Here is a 19,209-nt window from a genome sequence, read left to right on the forward strand (position 1 = left end):
TTCAAGTGAAATAGTAATAAGCAAAGAAACACACAAATGAAAACTTCCCCCATATCCTGAACAAATAAAAAAAGACACTTTCATACTTCCACCCACCTAGCACTACCTGCTTTCGGAGTCCTTGACCATCTAGAGGGTGGGCCATCAGCCTTCTCTGTTCCCAGGACCCAAAAAGTCAGTCAGCTGTCACTAACCTCCAGGCTCCTCCTCCAGTGGGCAACAAGCATAGCAGTAAATGGAATGTGTTAATTTAAAACCCACAAGTACATAGCGTGACCAAGACTCCTGCTGTTCCAATCTGCCAGAGAGTTTATAACAGCAGGAGATAGACAACTGGAGCGCGGGGAAGCAGTCTCTCCTCACCTGGGCTCAGGCAATCACTGTTCCACCAGTCTCTAACCACGCCAAAGAGGAACTACATGGCACCCATGGAGATTGGCCACCCTTGATGCCACAGAGGTTTACAGAAAGATGGGGGCCATGTTCAAGCAAAGATCACCATCAGAAGGGCGCAGGTGGCTTCTTTGCCCTCAGAGACACAGAACGGTGTGACTAGCTGTGACACACCATTAGTAAAATATGTCCAAAGTTAGGAAATGCCATTCCTCTGAGTTAAAAGCAGTACAGAAATAAAACAATGTAAGTACACGTTAAGAGCAACATATAACTAGGTACTTCTGAAAATGGAAGTCTCCTAAAGAAGTCTGCCAGACACAGTGCCCACCTTCGCCCTTGCAGAACACGATAGACAAATGGACTTTTCTGTTCTCATACAGATCCACAGGCCATCAGAACTGTAATTCCCATTCCCGGCAGGAGTCAGAACTATAGCTAGAGAGCTAAGAAACCTGGAAGGGTACAGAGGAGCCTCTTCTCTGCTGCCTCCAACCAGGCCCTGCTGAGGTGAGAGCAAAGAGTGAAAGAAGTGCAGTGAAGTTTCTTGTGGTGACTCTGAGAGGTGCCTGGCCCCCCATGTGGCCAGCTGTCAGTCTCCCAATTTATTTTCTCTAAGACCCAGGGCACTATCCTACACCGTCCAGAGGCCTGGTCAGCATTTCTACAGGACAGAATAAAGCAAACAGATTGCTGGTCATCACACAAGCTGATAAGACTCACTAAGTAGCCTAGTTAACAAAATGGCTTCAGAAACAAACATCACTCCCCACACACCACAGAAAATACCATTTATTTCTAAGCTGAGAGCTCCAAGCTCCAAAAAAATTCAGACAATCACACCACTGACATAGACCTCAAGCTGAGGAGGGTGACCTTAAGAATAAGGTGAGAAAAACAAAGAGAAAGAGGTCTAATGTCCTTTGAATCTGCTGGGCACCAGACACTGTCTCTAGCTCAGCTGAGTCTGTGCCAGTGCTCACACTAGAGAGTCTCAAGGCTGGGGCCCAGCCTTGCTGAGGGCAGGTTTAAGTTCCTGGAGCATACAGAGGGTATGAAGGGCATAACCAGCCACAGGGACTGTCTCTATGGTGCAGACAGCAGTCCCTTCATGAAGGAGCCAGACCTGTGCTCCATAATAACCTACCCAGGGCTTTGACCTCACTACCACAAGATTGAAGTCTACAACAGAAAGAGCAACTTTAGGATGCTGCTGCAAAGGTGGCTGCAGAGTCAAAGTTCTAACTGTGGTTCTTCAGGAGAGTAAAAGAAAAAAACCCTCCAGGCAAGATTCTTTTATGCACAGCAGAATTATTCATGGGCTATCACAGGCCTCTTTTTCCATCTTTCTTAATTGCTGTGGTTCATTACATTAAGTACACTAAAACATTTCTTTTAAGCCAGAGCTCATGTTCTTACTACTGTGTCCTCTGCTTGCAGCCAAACCCTGTGCCTGTGATGGTTAGCAGGCAGCATGAACAGCTAATGATGATGTCAAACATGCAGGTGGGGGAGCTGCAGGAGCCAGAGATCCTCAAGAGACAAAGATTGTTTCTATGGGGACATCCCAGCCATAAAAGTTTTCAGAGACATCAACAAACCCTTTAAAGGTTTAGGTGGTTGACAGCAAAGTAGAGATGAAAATGTTACATGGCTCCTTACTCTACAGAGAGATTAGGGCCCCCTAAACCCAGAGACTTATTTTGGTTATGATTAGAAAGTCAATCAATGAACACCTTTCCTGTCTGTAACACAGATCACACAGAACAGAAATCCTGAGAAGGCTGTGGAATAAACACTCACATCCCCAAAAAGTAGTGCAGGCCTGTGGGTCCTGGTGACTCAGGTCATCAAAAAGACTGAAATGCCTGTGACATGATCCTTTTGTGAAGCTTCTTCTTGAAGAGTTTGTTTGGAGGTTCTAGCAGGGGAGCACAACTACTTGTATATATTGACCAAAGAATAGTCCTTCTTTATAGAGGAAGTTTGTCTTCTTCACCTAGCTTTGGAAAGGATGCACGGGAAGCAGCAAGGGAAGAAGGGGACACCGGTCTAGTAAGTCAGATCTGTCAACCCTGGCAGTCAATAGGATGACAGATGTCACAGTCAGATCATCTTCACATCCAAAGCTTCTTCTTTAGTACCACTTCTGCACTCACAGCAGCAGCTGTGGCAGAAACTGGAGGACCAAGAACTCTATCTCGCCTGTGGCCCAGAGACTCCCTCTCACTGGATACTCAGCCACCAGCTTAATGCCAGGCACATGCTCACAGGCTGGAAAGTGATAGAAATCAATTACTTATTAACTCTTACCTAATAAAGGAGGCCTTGCTTTCAGTCTTGGTGGAGAGGCAGTCTGGCAAGCTTTCCTTAGAAAGATGTTTCCACTACTTTTTGGCCCTCTCCTAAGAATCTCAACCGTATTGCCTGGACTTGATCAAGACAGCTCCTAACACTGTACAAACTGCAACGAGGCTGGAGCTCCCTCAGCAGCCAATTTCATATTGCTTGATCAGGAACAAGATGAGGATGTCAGCTCTTGACACTTCTATTCAACATTCTACTAGAGGTCCTAGCTAGGGCAGTTAGGCAAGGTATGGTGCTACATGTTTGAGAGCAGCTTGAACTATATAGTAAGACTCTATTTCAAACAAACAAACAAAAAACTGGGTGTGATAGTACACATCTAAAATCACAGTACTAGGGTGGCTAAGGCAGGAAGATCACCGAATTCCAGGCTAGCCTGGGATAAACAGTAAATCCTTATAAGAAATGGAGGGGAGGGGAGAAAAGGGAAGACAGAAAGAAGGAAAGGGGTGAGGAATAGAAATAAAAGATATCTGATTACGAAGGAACAAGTAAAACTATTTCAATTTATAGATGTTGTGATCATATACATACAGGACTTTACTACAAATTATTAGAACTAATCAACAGGTTGAACAAAATGGCAGGGCATAAGATTAATATAAAAAAAAAGTACAGGGGCTGAGTGTGGTACACATGTAATCACATGTAATCCTACTTATGTGGGAGGTAGAGATAAGAGGATTGCAATTTGAAACAAGCCCAGGCAAAAGTATGAGACCCTGTCTCAAAAACAAGCTAAAGGCAAATGGAATGGGGTTGTGGTTCAAGTGGTAGAGGGCTTGTGGGTCTGAGTTCAATCGCCAGTACCACAAAAAAAAAAAGAGCTAGTGGCTTGTGCCAGTAATCCTACTTACTTGGGAGGCTGAGGTTGGGAGGACCATGTTTTGAGGCCAGCTTGTGCAAGAGACACTATCTCCAAAATAACCAGAGCAAAAATGTGCTGAAGGTGTGGCTCAAGTGGTAGAACACCTGCTTTTGCAAGGACAAAGTCCTGAGTTTAAACTCTAGTCCCACCAAAAAAAAAAAAAAAAAGTATTACTATACACTCACATCAAACCATGCAAAAATTAAAAAAATAAAATAATCCTATTTATAGTAGTACTAAAAAATAAAATATCTAAATTGGAAGCTATTCCATGGTCATAAATTAGAAGATGTAATACTGTTAAATGACAATAGTTGCTAGTTCACCTATATATTCAATGCAAAACCTATCAAAATTTCAACAGCCTGCTCCTCACAGAAATAGGTAAGCTGATCCTAAAATTCCTATGGAATGGTGACAGACCCAAAATAGTCAAAACAACTTTGAGAAAAAGGAACAAAATTAGAAAACTCACATTTTCCAATTTCAAAACCTATTACAAAGTTGCAGTAATCCAGACACTGCATCCAGAGATGTCCATACAGCCACAGCCAGTTATTTTCAACATGGTAGCTTGTGGTATGAGGCCAACCCCTGGCAAAAACTTGAGACTCTATCCAAAAAATAACTAAAGCAAAAAGGGGTGAGGGCATAGCTAAAGTGGTAGAGCACATGCCTAGCAAGCCCAAGGCCCTGAATTCAAAACTCCAGTACTGCTGGCAGGGTAGCTCAAGTGGTAGAATACTGCCTAGCAAGCATGAAACCCTGTGTTCAAACCCTAGTGCTAGGAAAAAAAAAAGCCCAATACTGCTCAGCCCCCCCAAAAAAAATGCAAAGAGAATTCACAGAATGAAAGAAAATATTTGCAAACCTGTTAAGCGGTCTGAATCCAGAAATGCAAAGAATTCTTAAAACATTGAGAGTCTGATGAGTAGTGGGAGCGGAGACCGGAATCCAGAGAGCTCTGAGCAGCCCTGTCACCACCACAGGCCTGGTCACCATCACACCCCAGGAGAGCAGCAACTGCTGCAGCTGGCGCCAGTAAAGCTGACACCCAACATTGTGGCCTGCCCGTCCTCAGTGCTGCTGACACCAAGCCTGGCACCATAGCACTGGCGCAGAGGGAGTGGTGGCCCTGGAGGCCTCATGTGGCAGGGACAAGAAGATCATTGAAATGAATGTTGTGGGAACACTAAAATGTTTCAGTGTAAGAAATGGATATGGTTTCATCACTATGAATACCAGGAAGACGTTTCTATACACCAGACTGTCTTAAAGAATAACTCAGGAAGGACCTTCACAGTATAGGCCATGGAGAGACTGTAGAGGGTGGAGGCAGCAAATGTTACAGGCCCTGGTGAAGTCCATTTCAAGGCGGTAAATATGCAGTAGATCACAACCATTATAGATGCTGTCCATGTTCTAGGGTCCTCCAGCAATCACTGGCAGAATTACCAGAATAGTGAGGGTGAGGAAAAGAATGAGGGATCAGAGAGTGCTCTTGAAGGCCAGACTCAACAATGCAGGCCCTACCTGAGGTAAAGGTTCTCACCTCACTCTATGTGGAGATCTTAAAGGCACTGACCACAGTATTCCAATCCTCCTGTGCAGGGAGAAGTAATGGAAGGTGCTGACAGAACAAAGTAGACTGGTGGGACAAAACATGTATCAGGGTTATAGTCCACAATTCCACAGTGACCCTCCTTGCCAAAGAGCCTAGAGAGGATGACAACGAAGACGATAAAGAAAATCAAGGTGTTGAGACCCAAGGTCAGCAGCCACCTCAACACTCGTAACTCCGCAACTTTAACTACTTAGGCAGATGCCCAGAAAACCCTAAACCACAAGATGTCAGAGTTTTACAAAAGCAGTTATCTCCTGAGGCTGAGCAGGGAGGGGCTGAGTAAATGTGAGCTTATCATCTATACCACTATCCTGTAGTCATCCAACAAGAAGGAATGAATATGAAATTCTAGCACAAAGAAATGAACAAAAGATTAGAGCTGAAGACCTTAAGTGCTTACTATTTGCCTGTTGACCAGATAACTACAACTATCTGCATTATCTATGCACCATGGGGTTTTTATTATTTTTATCTAAAAACATCTCTTTTTGGTAAGGACAAACATGTTTTTTTAAAAGCCTGGTTTTTCTCAATACATCTTTAAAAGATTTTAAATTGCTTTATGTCTGGTCAAGCTGAGACTTTTAACAACTTCGTTTCTAATCGGTAAAAATAGTTTAGAAATTTATTAAAAAAAAAAAAAAGTCAACAAACTCCAAGTACCTGTTAATAAAGGAAGGTCTTAGATAACTGTCAAAAAACTCCAAAAACTAACATTGAAAAGGAGGTGTCTAAATGGCCAGTAAGCATGTGGAAGAATGCTGAAGATCAGTGAAATACAAATCAAAATCAAAGAGATGCCATTTCATACGCACTGGGATGATGATGATAATAATTAATGATGATAGATAGATAACAACAAGTGTCAGGAAGGAACCTGAAAAATTAGAACTGTAATATATTGCTGGTGAGAACATCAAATGGTGCATCTACTGCAGAAAACAGTGTGGCAGTTCCTCAAAAGCTTAAACATGAGAGCTACCATAAAACCGAGCAACCCAAGAGAACTGAAAACATGTCCACACGAAGACTTGCATGTCAATGTTCTACAGCAGCAGCATTCATAGTTGTCAAACAGTGTGGAAACAGCTTAGTATCAATCAACTGCTGAATGAAAAAATAAAACACAGTATGTATATCCTTTACAATAAAGTATTATTTGGCAATGAAAATGAATGTAGTACTAACACCATGGATTAACCTTCAAAATTGTATGGTAAGTGATAGAATTCAGTCACAAAAAGCCACATATGATATGAATCACTTATACAGTATGTCCAGATAGGCAAATCCATGGAAACAGAAAGTGGATGAGTGTTTGCCAGATCTGGAAGGAGCAGAAAAAAGGTGTATGACTGCTAATGGGTAATTTTTTAATGAGGTGACAAAATGTCCTAAAATCTACTGGGGCAATGGTTGGCTTAACTTTGTGAATATACTAAAGCCAATGAATTGTAGACTTGAACAGATGAATCATGTGTGAATTAGATGAATAAAACTGTTAAGTTAAAAATTACCTCATTTGAAAGAATACCAGAAAAAAGAAAAAAAATTAATTCCATTTTACTCTTTTGTATTCCCCTCTGCACTCTTTTAGAATTTACAAATAGAAGAGGGTAAAGCACAGATAAAAAGAAATATAATGGGGAGGTGACCAAGGTGCATGTCCTACTCTTTGGAATGCTCCGGACAAGGGTTTGTGGTCCCACTTACCTGTGTCAATGGCACACGGGTAATGGTATCGGAAGGAGCAGCCTTTGTTGTAGCAGCCCAGGGTGGCACCAGCCTCCTGGCAGTGGGAGCATTTCTGAAAAGAAGGAAGCAGGCATGTCAGTATTCCAGATCTGTCCCTCTCCTACAGGCCTTCCTCTTACCTCATCAATTAGACTTCAGCATATGCCTCTATGGTTGGCGGAGTCTGTGGTGGCAGGATGGGGTGGCTGGTTGATCTCTAACTGCCACTCACTGACTACACCATGGGAAGTGATCCAGCAACATGTTTTATGGCTAGCCCCAACAATGCTCTCGAATCAAATGGAACAATACACTGGGGCAAGATAAGGTGACCTTACAAGTACACAGTGAATGTGCCAGGGGGGTAGGGCACCTAATCCCACCTCTGCTGTCTCTGGTGTCCAGCCATTCACATACTCTGTTGCTCATTTCTTCCCTGCTCTCATGAGCTGCCTGCAGATCCTGCCTGTTTATTTCTGCTGTGGAAATCTGGGGTAGGAGTGAAGGGTTAAGGTAGTATATATATATAAAAATAAACACACATATATATATATATATATAAAGTGGAATTTAAATTTTAGAATTAAAAGTGGAATTTGGTTTCTAGCTCTTACAAGATTTTATTTTTATTTTTGATCTACTTACCCCAAATGCCCAATACAAGTATATTTCCCTTTTCAGAAAATATAGGCTCCTGTATGCAAATGGTATTTTTATACATAAATCCTATTTTAAATGCACTAGAAAACCTGCCATGAATTTCTGGCTAAGTGAGACACTATTCTGAAATTGTGATGCTCCTCCTTATGTGGTCAGGTTTTCTTAAAGTGGGGCATGTCTCTGTCATCCCTGTGATGTGCTTGCTGCTCAAGTGCTCATCCTGCTAGCATAGGAAATACGTGTTCCATCAGCCACAACCATATTCGTAAAATTCAACCACATGTGGCTCTATTAGGAAGGATGCAGACTCTATCCTTCTGGGTGTGGCTGTAGTATACCCAAGAAAATTAACCAGACACGTAACTGAGTGGTTACACTTGAGCTGGCTCAAGCTCCTGGAAGGCCAGCAATAGGAGACCAAGTGTACACTTTGTGTCAGGATAGCTGTAGCAATGGACATTGGTTAACTCATAAAATGATACCTGCTTCTTTCAATTAAAAAGCACGATTAACTTACTACACTGCACCCAAAGAGGAAAGAACCTGCAAGGTACATTTGGGCTTTAGAGAAAGCACTTGAAACACAGTTTAGTTGAGTTTTTTAAAATGTGGTCTCTAGACCAGCAGCTCTGGTAGCAACTGGGAACTGCTTGAAATGTATATTCTCAGGCCCCACCTCAACGTGTGTTGTAAACAACACAAGATGTGTTACAGAACTCAAATCACCTCCCCAACTTTTTGAATACGTAGAACACAGACCCAGAGAGACACAATGACTGGCTGGATTCCAGGTTTCATGAGAGGCATTTAGTGCTTTCTCCACCATTGTTCCCCCACAGAGCAATCAATAGATCATGGATGTTGAAGGCAGAATTACACTCCCCAACAATGTCCATCTGAATCCCAGAACCTTCGACCTTACATGGTAAAAGGCACTTTGCAGGTGTGATTAGTTAAGACCAAGAGCTAGGGAGATGTGCTAGATTATCCACGGGGCCCATTCTAAACACGTGAGCTCACAAAAGCAAAGATTCTGTCCCAGAGTGGGACTGTAGGAAGATGTGGAAATGGGAGTGGGGTCATAGAGATGCAAGGCTGCTGACTTTGCATATGGAAGAAGGAGACCATGGAATGTGGTCAGCTAAAACAGCTGGAAAAGCCAAGCAAACAAACCCTTCCCTAGAGTCTCCAGAAAGGAGCAGTTGACATCTGAATTCCAGTCCAGTGGATACTATGTTAGGTTTGTAACCTGCAAAACTGGAAGGTAACCAGTGTGTGTACGTGTCATGGCCATGACAGAAAACTAACAGGTGGAAAACAGAAAACTAACTTCCTGAGAAGTTCATGACATAAGTGACTGCTTATTTTCCTTTTACATTCTCCAGTGTAACAAATGTCTCCCTCATGGGAACAACCACAATTTCACTCACTTTTCATTAGGACAATTTTGGCATCACAGATCCCTGAAGAAGGGACTTCCAATGTCCTTTTTACTAGTTGAAGAAACAGAGGCTAAAGCAAAAGGACTGCTGAAGATCACACAGCTGGAAAATCACAGAACTTATAACTACAGCTTTTTCTCCTGACCCCAAGTTCAACATTCACACCATACCACGCTGCCTTCTAGTCTCCTTCATTCGCTCAACAACCTCACATCTTAAAAGCACCTCCTATATGCCAGGAACATAAAGATAAAATTTACCTCCATAAAAATCTTCCCTATCACGGGCTAAGGGCAAGTGCTAGAACACTTGCCTAGCAAGCCCACGGCCCTAAGTTCAAACCCCAGTTCCACCAAAAACAAACAAACAAACAAAAATAAAAACTTCCTTGTGTATTTCCCACTCCTATCCTCAAAACAGTGCCCAGGCCAGTATCAATTCCAATTAGACTTTTATTCTTTATTTGTACCCAAAGAAATAATTTGTACTCACTCTCCAATACTGCAAATAAAATATAATAAAGTCACTGCATAGCAAATGTCCTTGGCTTCTGACCGATACTCGGTGAATCCACACAACTTGTGGCTCCTCACACACCACCACCCACAGTGGGGCTTCAGGCATGGTTTCTAAATCAAGATACTTTTTTTTTAAATAAGTAACAGCACAAACTTCTGATGAAGGAAAGAATGACCTTTTAATAGGGAATTTCTCATTTATTATGGAAGGGAATAAAAGCTTTGCAAGTCTAACAAGAACCTGGCATTTCTTGATACTATGAACTTGGGAAATAAATTATGAAATGCATTATTTGTTACCGGGTAGGTTTAAACAGACACCAGACTGACCCTTTACCAGCACTTGTCACCGTCTCAAAGGTAGTGTGTGATGACAAAGTAGCAAACTGCAGGAGCCGAATCAACTAGAAGCCTCTAATCCTTCTCAAAGGGAGGCTCCAAGGGAGAATTCCCAGTACCTCTTCACTCCCACAGCAGCTTTTCTCTCTGAGAGGTAAGTGACCTGAATAACCAGGCTGCGTAATGAGCATCTCAGAGCAGCCTCCAGCACCACAGCAACTGGGCCTGAGCATGTTAGCACTTGGATGACCATAGGTTCTAGATCACACACCCTACCACACTGTGCCCCGTGGCTCATGCTTACAGTATTACTTACTCATGCTTATTCATCCCCTCAATTGTGAGGTCCACTATTGTATCCCCAGGGCCTGGCATACTGTAAGCACTGAAAATTGGTCTGACAGAATGCAACGTCTGCCACATTTGAGAGCTTGGAGAAAACTAATGAGGTGACCCTTCAATAAGAGTTAAAAAGCTGAGTCAGAAACTCTGGGGGTGGGGTCAGCAGTCTGTATTTTAATCCCTTCCCTCTCCTCCCCCTCCCTCAAGTGATTCTGATACTAGCTCTAGTTTGAGATCTGCTGCTCTAAAAGTTGAAGTCTTGGGAGTCGAAGAAGGAGAAGAGGTGCAAGCGAAGGGAATGCGTAATATATTCAACAAAATAATAGCGGAAAATTTCCCAAATCTAGAGAAAGATATTCCCATACAAATGCAAGAGGCCTCCAGGACACCAAACAGACCAGATCAAAATAGAACTACTCCACGACATATCATCATTAAAACAACAAGTTCAGAAACTAAGGAAAGAATATTGAAGGCTGTAAGAGAGAAAAAACAAGTAACATACAAAGGTAAACCCATCAAAATCACAGCAGACTTCTCAACAGAAACATTAAAAGCAAGAAGAGCGTGGGGTGAGATCTTCCGGGCACTGAATGAAAATAACTTCAACCCCAGGATACTCTACCCAGCAAAGCTATCATTCAAAATAGATGAGCAGAAACTAAAACAATATGTGACCACAAAGCCACCATTACAAAAGATTCTGCAAGGGATCCTGCACACAGAAAGTGACACCCAACTTAACCATGAAAAGGCAGGCAGCACCAAACCACAGGATAAGAAAAAGCAAGACAGTAGAGAGTAACATCAAGTTAGGTACACACAATCAAACCTTCAAACAACTAAGATAACTAAATGGCAGGAATCACCACATACCTATCAGTACTAACACTTAATGTTAATGGACTTAATTCACCCATCAAAAGACACCGTTTGACAAAATGGATTAAAAAAGAAGATCCAACAATTTGTTGCTTACAGGAGACTCATCTCACCGACAGAAATAAGCATATGCTTAGGATGAAAGGCTGGAAGATTTACCAAGCCAATGGCCCCCGAAAACAAGCAGGAGTAGCAATACTTATCTCTGACAAAGTAGACTTCAAACCTACATTGATCAAACGAGATAAAGAAGGACACTCCATACTAATAAAAGGGGAAATAGACCAAAAGGAAATAATAATCATCAATCTGTATGCACCCAATGTCAACGCGCCCAATTTCATCAAACATACCCTGAAAGACCTAAAAGCATATATAAACGCCAACACAGTGGTTGTGGGAGACTTTAACACCCCATTATCATCAATAGATAGGTCATCCAAACAAAAACTCAATAAAGAAATCCAAGATCTAAAATACACAATAGATCAAGTGGACCTAGTAGATGTCTACAGAACATTTCATCCAACCTCTACACAATATACATTCTTCTCAGCAGCCCATGGAACCTTCTCCAAAATAGATCATATCCTAGGGCACAAAGCAAGCCTCAGCAAATATAAGAAAATAGAAATAATACCATGCATACTATCTGACCACAATGCAGTAAAAGTAGAACTCAACAACAAAAAACAAAAAACATGCAAACAGCTGGAAACTAAATAACTCATTACTTAATGAAGAATGGATCATCGATGCAATAAAAGAGGAAATTAAAATGTTCCTGGAAGTCAATGAAAATGAAAACACAACCTACCGGAACCTATGGGACACAGCTAAGGCAGTCTTGAGAGGAAGGTTTATAGCCATGAGTGCATATATTAAAAAGATTGAAAGATCCCAAATCAATGACCTAATGATACATCTCAAACTCCTAGAAAAACAAGAAGCAAATCCCAAAACAAATAGAAGGAGAGAAATAATAAAAATAAGAGCTGAAATCAACGAAATAGAAACCAAAAAAACCATACAAAGAATTAATGAAACAAAAAGTTGGTTCTTTGAAAAAATAAACAAGATCGATAGACCCCTGGCAAACCTGACTAAAATGAGGAGAGAAAAAACCCAAATTAGTAGAATTAGGAATGCAAAAGGGGAGATAACAACAAATACCATGGAAGTCCAGGAAATCATCAGAGACTACTTTGAGAACCTATATTCAAATAAATTTGAAAATCTAAAAGAAATGGACAGATTTCTAGATACATATGATCATCCAAAACTGAACCAAGAGGAAATTAATCACCTGAATAGACCAATAACACAAAATGAAATTGAAGCAGCAATCAAGAGTCTCCCCAAAAAGAAAAGTCCAGGACCTGATGGATTCTCTGCTGAATTCTATCAGACCTTTAAAGAAGAACTGATACCAACCCTCCTTAAACTGTTCCACGAAATAGAAAGGGAAGGAAAACTGCCAAACACATTTTATGAAGCCAGTATTACACTTATCCCAAAACCAGGCAAAGACACCTCCAAAAAGGAGAACTATAGGCCAATCTCCTTAATGAACATTGATGCAAAAATCCTCAACAAAATAATGGCAAACCGAATTCAGCAACACATCAAAAAGATTATTCACCACGACCAAGTAGGCCTCATCCCAGGGATGCAGGGGTGGTTCAACATACGAAAATCAATAAACGTAATAAACCACATTAACAGAAGCAAAGACAAAAACCACTTGATCATCTCAATAGATGCAGAAAAAGCCTTTGATAAGATCCAACATCATTTCATGATAAAAGCTCTAAGAAAACTAGGAATAGAAGGAAAGTTCCTCAACATTATAAAAGCTATATATGACAAACCTACAGCCAGCATTATACTTAACGGAGAAAAATTAAAACCATTCCCTCTAAAATCAGGAACCAGACAAGGATGCCCACTATTTCCACTCCTATTCAACATAGTACTGGAATTCCTAGCCAGAGCAATTAGGCAAGAAGAAGGAATAAAAGGAATACAAATAGGTAAAGCAACTGTCAAAATATCCCTATTTGCAGACGACATGATCCTATACCTTAAAGACCCAAAAAACTCTACTCAGAAGCTTCTAGACATCATCAATAGCTATAGCAAGGTAGCAGGATATAAAATCAACATAGAAAAATCATTAGCATTTCTATACACTAACAATGAGCAAACGGAAAAAGAATGTATGAAAACAATTCCATTTACAATAGCCTCAAACAAAATCAAATACCTAGGTGTAAACCTAACAAAAGATGTGAAAGACCTCTACAAGGAAAACTATACACTTCTGAAGAAAGAGACTGAGGAAGACTATAGAAAGTGGAGAGATCTCCCATGCTCATGGACTGGTAGAATCAACATAGTAAAAATGTCGATACTCCCCAAAGTAATCTACATGTTTAATGCAATTCCCATCAAAATTCCAATGACATTCATTAAAGAGATTGAAAAATCTACCATTAAATTTATATGGAAACACAAGAGGCCACGAATAGCCAAGGCAATACTCGGTCAAAAGAACAATGCAGGAGGTATCACAATACCTGACTTCAAACTATATTACAAAGCAATAACAATAAAAACAGCATGGTACTGGCACAAAAACAGACATGAAGACCAGTGGAACAGAATAGAGGACCCAGATATGAAGCCACACAACTATGAGCAACTTATCTTTGACAAAGGAGCTAAAAATATATGATGGAGAAATAGCAGCCTCTTCAACAAAAACTGCTGGGAAAACTGGTTAGCAGTCTGCAAAAAACTGAAACTAGATCCATGTATATCACCCTATACCAAGATTAACTCAAAATGGATCAAGGATCTTAATATCAGACCCCAAACTCTTAAGTTGATACAAGAAAGAATAGGAAATACTCTGGAGTTAGTAGGTATAGGTAAGAACTTTCTCAATGAAACCCCAGCAGCACAGCAACTAAGAGATAGCATAGATAAATGGGACCTCATAAAACTAAAAAGCTTCTGTTCATCAAAAGAAATGGTCTCTAAACTGAAGAGAACACCCACAGAGTGGGAGAAAATATTTGCCAATTATACATCAGACAAAGGACTGATAACCAGAATATACAGGGAACTTAAAAAACTAAATTCTCCCAAAACTAATGAACCAATAAAGAAATGGGCATGTGAACTAAACAGAACTTTCTCAAAAGAAGAAATTCAAATGGCCAGAAAACACATGAAAAAATGCTCACCATCTCTAGCAATAAAGGAAATGCAAATTAAAACCACACTAAGATTCCACCTCACCCCTGTTAGAACAGCCATCATCAGCAACACCACCAACAACAGGTGTTGGCGAGGATGCGGGGAAAAAGGAACCCTCTTACACTGTTGGTGGGAATGTAGACTAGTACAACCACTCTGGAAAAAAATTTGGAGGCTACTTAAAAAGCTGGACATCGATCTACCATTTGATCCAGCAATACCACTCTTGGGGATATACCCAAAAGACTGTTACTCCAGAGGCACCTGCACATCCATGTTTATTGCGGCACTATTCACAATAGCCAAGTTATGGAAACAGCCAAGATGCCCCAGCACTGACGAATGGATTAAGAAAATGTGGTATCTATACACAATGGAATTCTATGCAGCCATGAAGAAGAACGAAATGTTATCATTCGCTGGTAAATGGATGGAACTGGAGAACATCATTCTGAGTGAGGTTAGCCTGGCCCAAAAGACCAAAAATCGTATGTTCTCCCTCATATGTGGACATTAGATCAAGGGCAAACACAACAAGGGGATTGGACTATGAGCACATGATAAAAGCGAGAGCACACAAGGGAGGGGTGAGGATAGGTAAGACACCTAAAAAACTAGCTAGCATTTGTTGCCCTTAATGCAGAGAAACTAAAGCAGATACCTTAAAGCAACTGAGGCCAATAGGAAAAGGGGACCAGGAACTAGAGAAAAGGTGAGATCAAAAAGAATTAACCTAGAAGGTAACACCCACGCACAGGAAATCAATGTGAGTCAATGCCCTGTATAGCTATCCTTATCTCAACCAGCAAAACCCCTTGTTCCTTCCTATTAATGCTTATACTCTCTCTACAACAAAATTAGAAATAAGGGCAAAATAGTTTCTGCTGGGTATTGAGGGGGTAGGGGGGAGGGGGAGGGGGCGGAGTGGGTGGTAAGGGAGGGGGTGGGGGCAGGGGGGAGAAATGACCCAAGCCTTGTATGCACATATGAATAATAAAAGAAAAAAAAAAAGAGTTAAAAAGCTGATGCTGGTAGAGCTTGGAGAATGGAACAAGATGTTTGTTTTTGGCCACCAACAAGGGGATTTTCCCCCTTTCATTATCCCTCCTCTATCTAGGACAGAAGTTTCTGCTGCCCTAGCTATCCACTCCTGATTATGGCAGCGACATGGACTACATCCAAAGAACTACCCATTAAAGCCCTGGGAGCATCTTTCTTTGATGCAACTCTGCATTCTATCAACTTTCTTTCAAGAGCACTTCAAAGTGTTGGCCAGAGCAGTACATGCTTTGGTCCTTGCTTCCTTGGAGCAAGACACTTTCTTTCGATTTCCTCATGAACGCGCGTGCAGTATGCTATCTGCCATGCTCACCATGTCTTGAGAAGAGGCTCCCCACACTAGCCCACGGACATCATAGCCTGCACCCACTGAAGCTTCACAGCCAACCCTGGAGGGCCAGAGTTACCCAGTTCTTCACAGGTCCCCAGTGCTACAGATGTACCAGCTGTACTTATGTCCTACTACAGGTGCCAATTTCAGAACTTGAATTCACTAAATGCACATCTTAATAAATTATGATGATATGAACACAAGACATGCCAGCCGTATTAGCACCATTTGTTGGTGAAAGGCTTATTTTGTAAGACAAAGTTCTAAGTTTGACTGTCATTTTAGCATAAACTGAGTTGGCTGATATGGTTATTATCCAGGTCCAAAGCAGCACAAGTCTAATGTAAAAAGGCTGAAGGTGTCAGCACAGGTGAGAGAGCCAAAAAGTGATTACATCAATTTTACCTGCCATAAAATAAGAATCTTTGCTTTGCCTTCCTCATCAAGTTGTGTGAAATAACTGTAAAAGTGCTTTAGAAACTAGAAAGTTACATAATTGTTAGGATTTATAAGGTATATAAAATATATCTTTGGATGTAAGTGTCATATTCTTGGTAGTTACTGATGTCAAAATCAGACAGTCTATTAAATTAAGACAAAGTAAAAGTTATTGTTTTGGAACTTACTTTTTCTTCCTAGAATACTATCACAAGCAGACCCTGGGGGGCCCAGCCACCTGATGTCACATATGCTTTAATACTATTTCCTCTCTGAGGGTAAGGATGGTCAGCTCCTGGCCAAATCTCTCAACCCCGTACCTCCTACTTAACTACTGCTTTCACTGTAACCCCTCAGTTAATTCTTGACCAATACAGAGTAACAGAAATATTTTCGAGTTTTCAGAATAGGTGTTAAACAAATAGGGACTAAAAGTATAGATGAGCGCAGACAAATGAAATACTAGCTGTTTACACTGTAGATACCAAGTGTTAAGTGTTGAGGAGACCTGCTACCTGTTCCAGTCCCTGGCCACAGTCCCTCTCACTCCCACTCTTGTTATGGCAACTCTGTTCACTCAAGTTATACTAACCTAGAATAAATTGAAGCTTCTGGATACTGTGCTGCCCTAGGGGCCTGCAGCCCAGCAGACATACTGTTCTCACAACACACCTAAGCAGCTCAGCTTCTCTAACTCCTGGGAGTCATGTGCTCCCTGTAATGATGAGCAGCAGAAAGTACACTTGTACAATTATCACCTTTCAAAGATAATCTCTAATATAATAGTCCATCTAGATCTCCATCCGCCTCTCACAAAATCTCCAATCAAAAAGTAGTTCTGGCCGAGCCTGGTGCTCACTTCTGTAATCCTAGCAACTTAGGATGCAGAAACTGGGAGGATGGTGGTTCAAGGCCAGCCCAGGCCAAAAGTTCATGAGCCCTCATCTCCATCAATAAAAGCTGGCTGTGGTGGTGTACATCTGTCATTCCAGCTATGCAGGAGGGGTAAATAGAAGGACTGTGGTCCAGGCCTGCCCAGATATACACGTGAGAAAGTAACTACAGCAAATAGGGATGGGGTTACAGCTTAAATGGAAGAGCATCTGCCTAGCAAGTGCAAGGCCCTGAGCTCAAACTCCAGTGGGGGTGGGGGGAACTGGTTCTGATTGGGCAGGGTAGTATATGCCTGTAATCCCAAAAACTGAGAGGCTGAGACACAGAATCAAGAATTCAAGGCCAGCCTGTGCTATATACCAAGAGGCTGTCTCAAAAGAATTCCAAAACAGGGGTTCTACTAATGCCAAAAAGCATTTCCTTGGGAAAGTCCATTAAGGACCTGCCTCCAATAAGCATCTCTGTGGGTGAGAGACAGTGGCTGGCCCAGAAGTGGTGGAAAGTGTAAAGAAAGCAGGACCAGAATTAAAACATGAGCATGGCTGTCCTGGAAGCATCTCCCAACTACATCCCTGGCTTCTGTTTTGGTTTAAGAGAAAATCCTGTTACTTAATTCCCTTCCGGTGTCTATGTGCCCAAAGGAGGGGCACCTGTCTGCAGTGTATCATGAAATTATGATTCTTTAAATCGGGCTAGAGGACTTGGGATTAGAGATCTTTTTAGCTCTGTTAACAATGTCCTTCCTTATCTTTTGATACTTTATTTGCCAAACTGAAGACATCAGAATTTAGTTGTGACCTTGAGCAGATGCAGGATGCACTTAGAACACATCATAGCTTTATACAATAAATTTTTCCATCTTATTCAGCAAACAATGAACAGTTACTAGGTTGAAGATGCAGCTAGGGAAGGATGTCTTCTTTCTAGAAGATTCAATCATACACACACCTCTTTTACTGTTGCTGCGCCTTTACAAATCCAGATGTTAACACGTTAGGTATGTTGAAAGTAAGATACATCTGTTGTATACCTCCATCAGATGTGAAAGTAACCACTGGTTAACGAAAGTAAAAAGGCCAGGTTGGTGGCACTTTACAGAATCATGAATTGAAAGTTATTCTATAGAATATAAAGAAAGCATTTGACTTCCTCGTGAACTGTCCCTTGGGATGTTTCATTTTTCCTTAGTAACAGGTTGAGTCTGACTCTACAGCATAAAACTGAAGTTTCTAGGTGGTGGAAACATGCACTGGAGGAAATGTAATAATGAAAACGTGACCATCTGGTCTTCCTCACCCAGTTTTCTTCACTCATTGTCTTTTTCTTCGACATGCTGGTTTTTCTAAAAGCTATAGGAGTCTGTATGATAAAAGGGTCATTTATTCTCTGTGCTTTGATATCAAAGTTTCCTCATGAGATGGATGGCATCAACTTCAGAAGTATAATAATCTCTTCTTTTTATTAATTCAGCTAATTTTTATTGTATGTCTATGTGCAGGGGATGAAATGGGACAGCCAAAGTCTGCCCATGACTGCCTACAGTAAACTGTAGAGTGGCCAGGGGACAAAGCAAACCTGAACTGTGTTGTAAACAGTAGCTTAGGACTTGGAGGCAGTGCACTTAGCCTGGTTAAGGTGGTGAAGAAAGCATTCTTGAGAGAGTGCCACTTCAGCTGAGTTGTGAAAAATGAGTAACAGCTCCCTGGGGAATGGGGACAATGTCTACGAAAGAAGGAACACACTGCCTTGTGGAAGGATACACATGTGTGGTGCAGGGGCCTGACACTAAGAAGAACTGATGTGCAGGGACGGGGACAGTGGGGAAGGGTCTACTGCTGGTTGTGGAAATCACACAGATGCTGCAGTCAGATACTTTGGAGAAGATGATCAATGGTCATGGGCCCATGAGATGTGCTGCAGTAGGCCTCAGGTATCTGGTGAGTGAGTTGGAATGGTGGAAGGGCCTCAGTGCAGCAGGATCCTGACAAGGCTGCACACATGTGGCACCTGCTCTGGACACTTCTTTCTCTTAGAAACATTCCATTTCAGAATAG

General features: G+C 41.5%; 1 protein-coding gene and 1 pseudogene across 10 annotated transcripts in view; one reads left to right on the plus strand and one right to left on the minus strand.

Annotated features, from left to right (window-relative positions):
• Window positions 1-19,209, minus strand: part of Tcf20 (transcription factor 20) — a 179,980-nt gene that overhangs the window by 9,018 nt on the left and 151,753 nt on the right. For all 10 annotated transcript variants that reach the window (XM_074084605.1, XM_074084604.1, XM_074084602.1 and 7 more), the window contains exon 3: window positions 6,966-7,059. In XM_074084605.1, coding sequence (XP_073940706.1) covers window positions 6,966-7,059 — 94 coding nt within the window. The remainder of the gene's footprint in view (window positions 1-6,965; window positions 7,060-19,209) is intronic.
• On the plus strand, window positions 2,408-5,535 carry LOC141425608 (Y-box-binding protein 1 pseudogene; annotated as a pseudogene).

Source organism: Castor canadensis, chromosome 8, assembly GCF_047511655.1.
Source record: "Castor canadensis chromosome 8, mCasCan1.hap1v2, whole genome shotgun sequence".
NCBI lineage: Eukaryota > Metazoa > Chordata > Mammalia > Rodentia > Castoridae > Castor > Castor canadensis.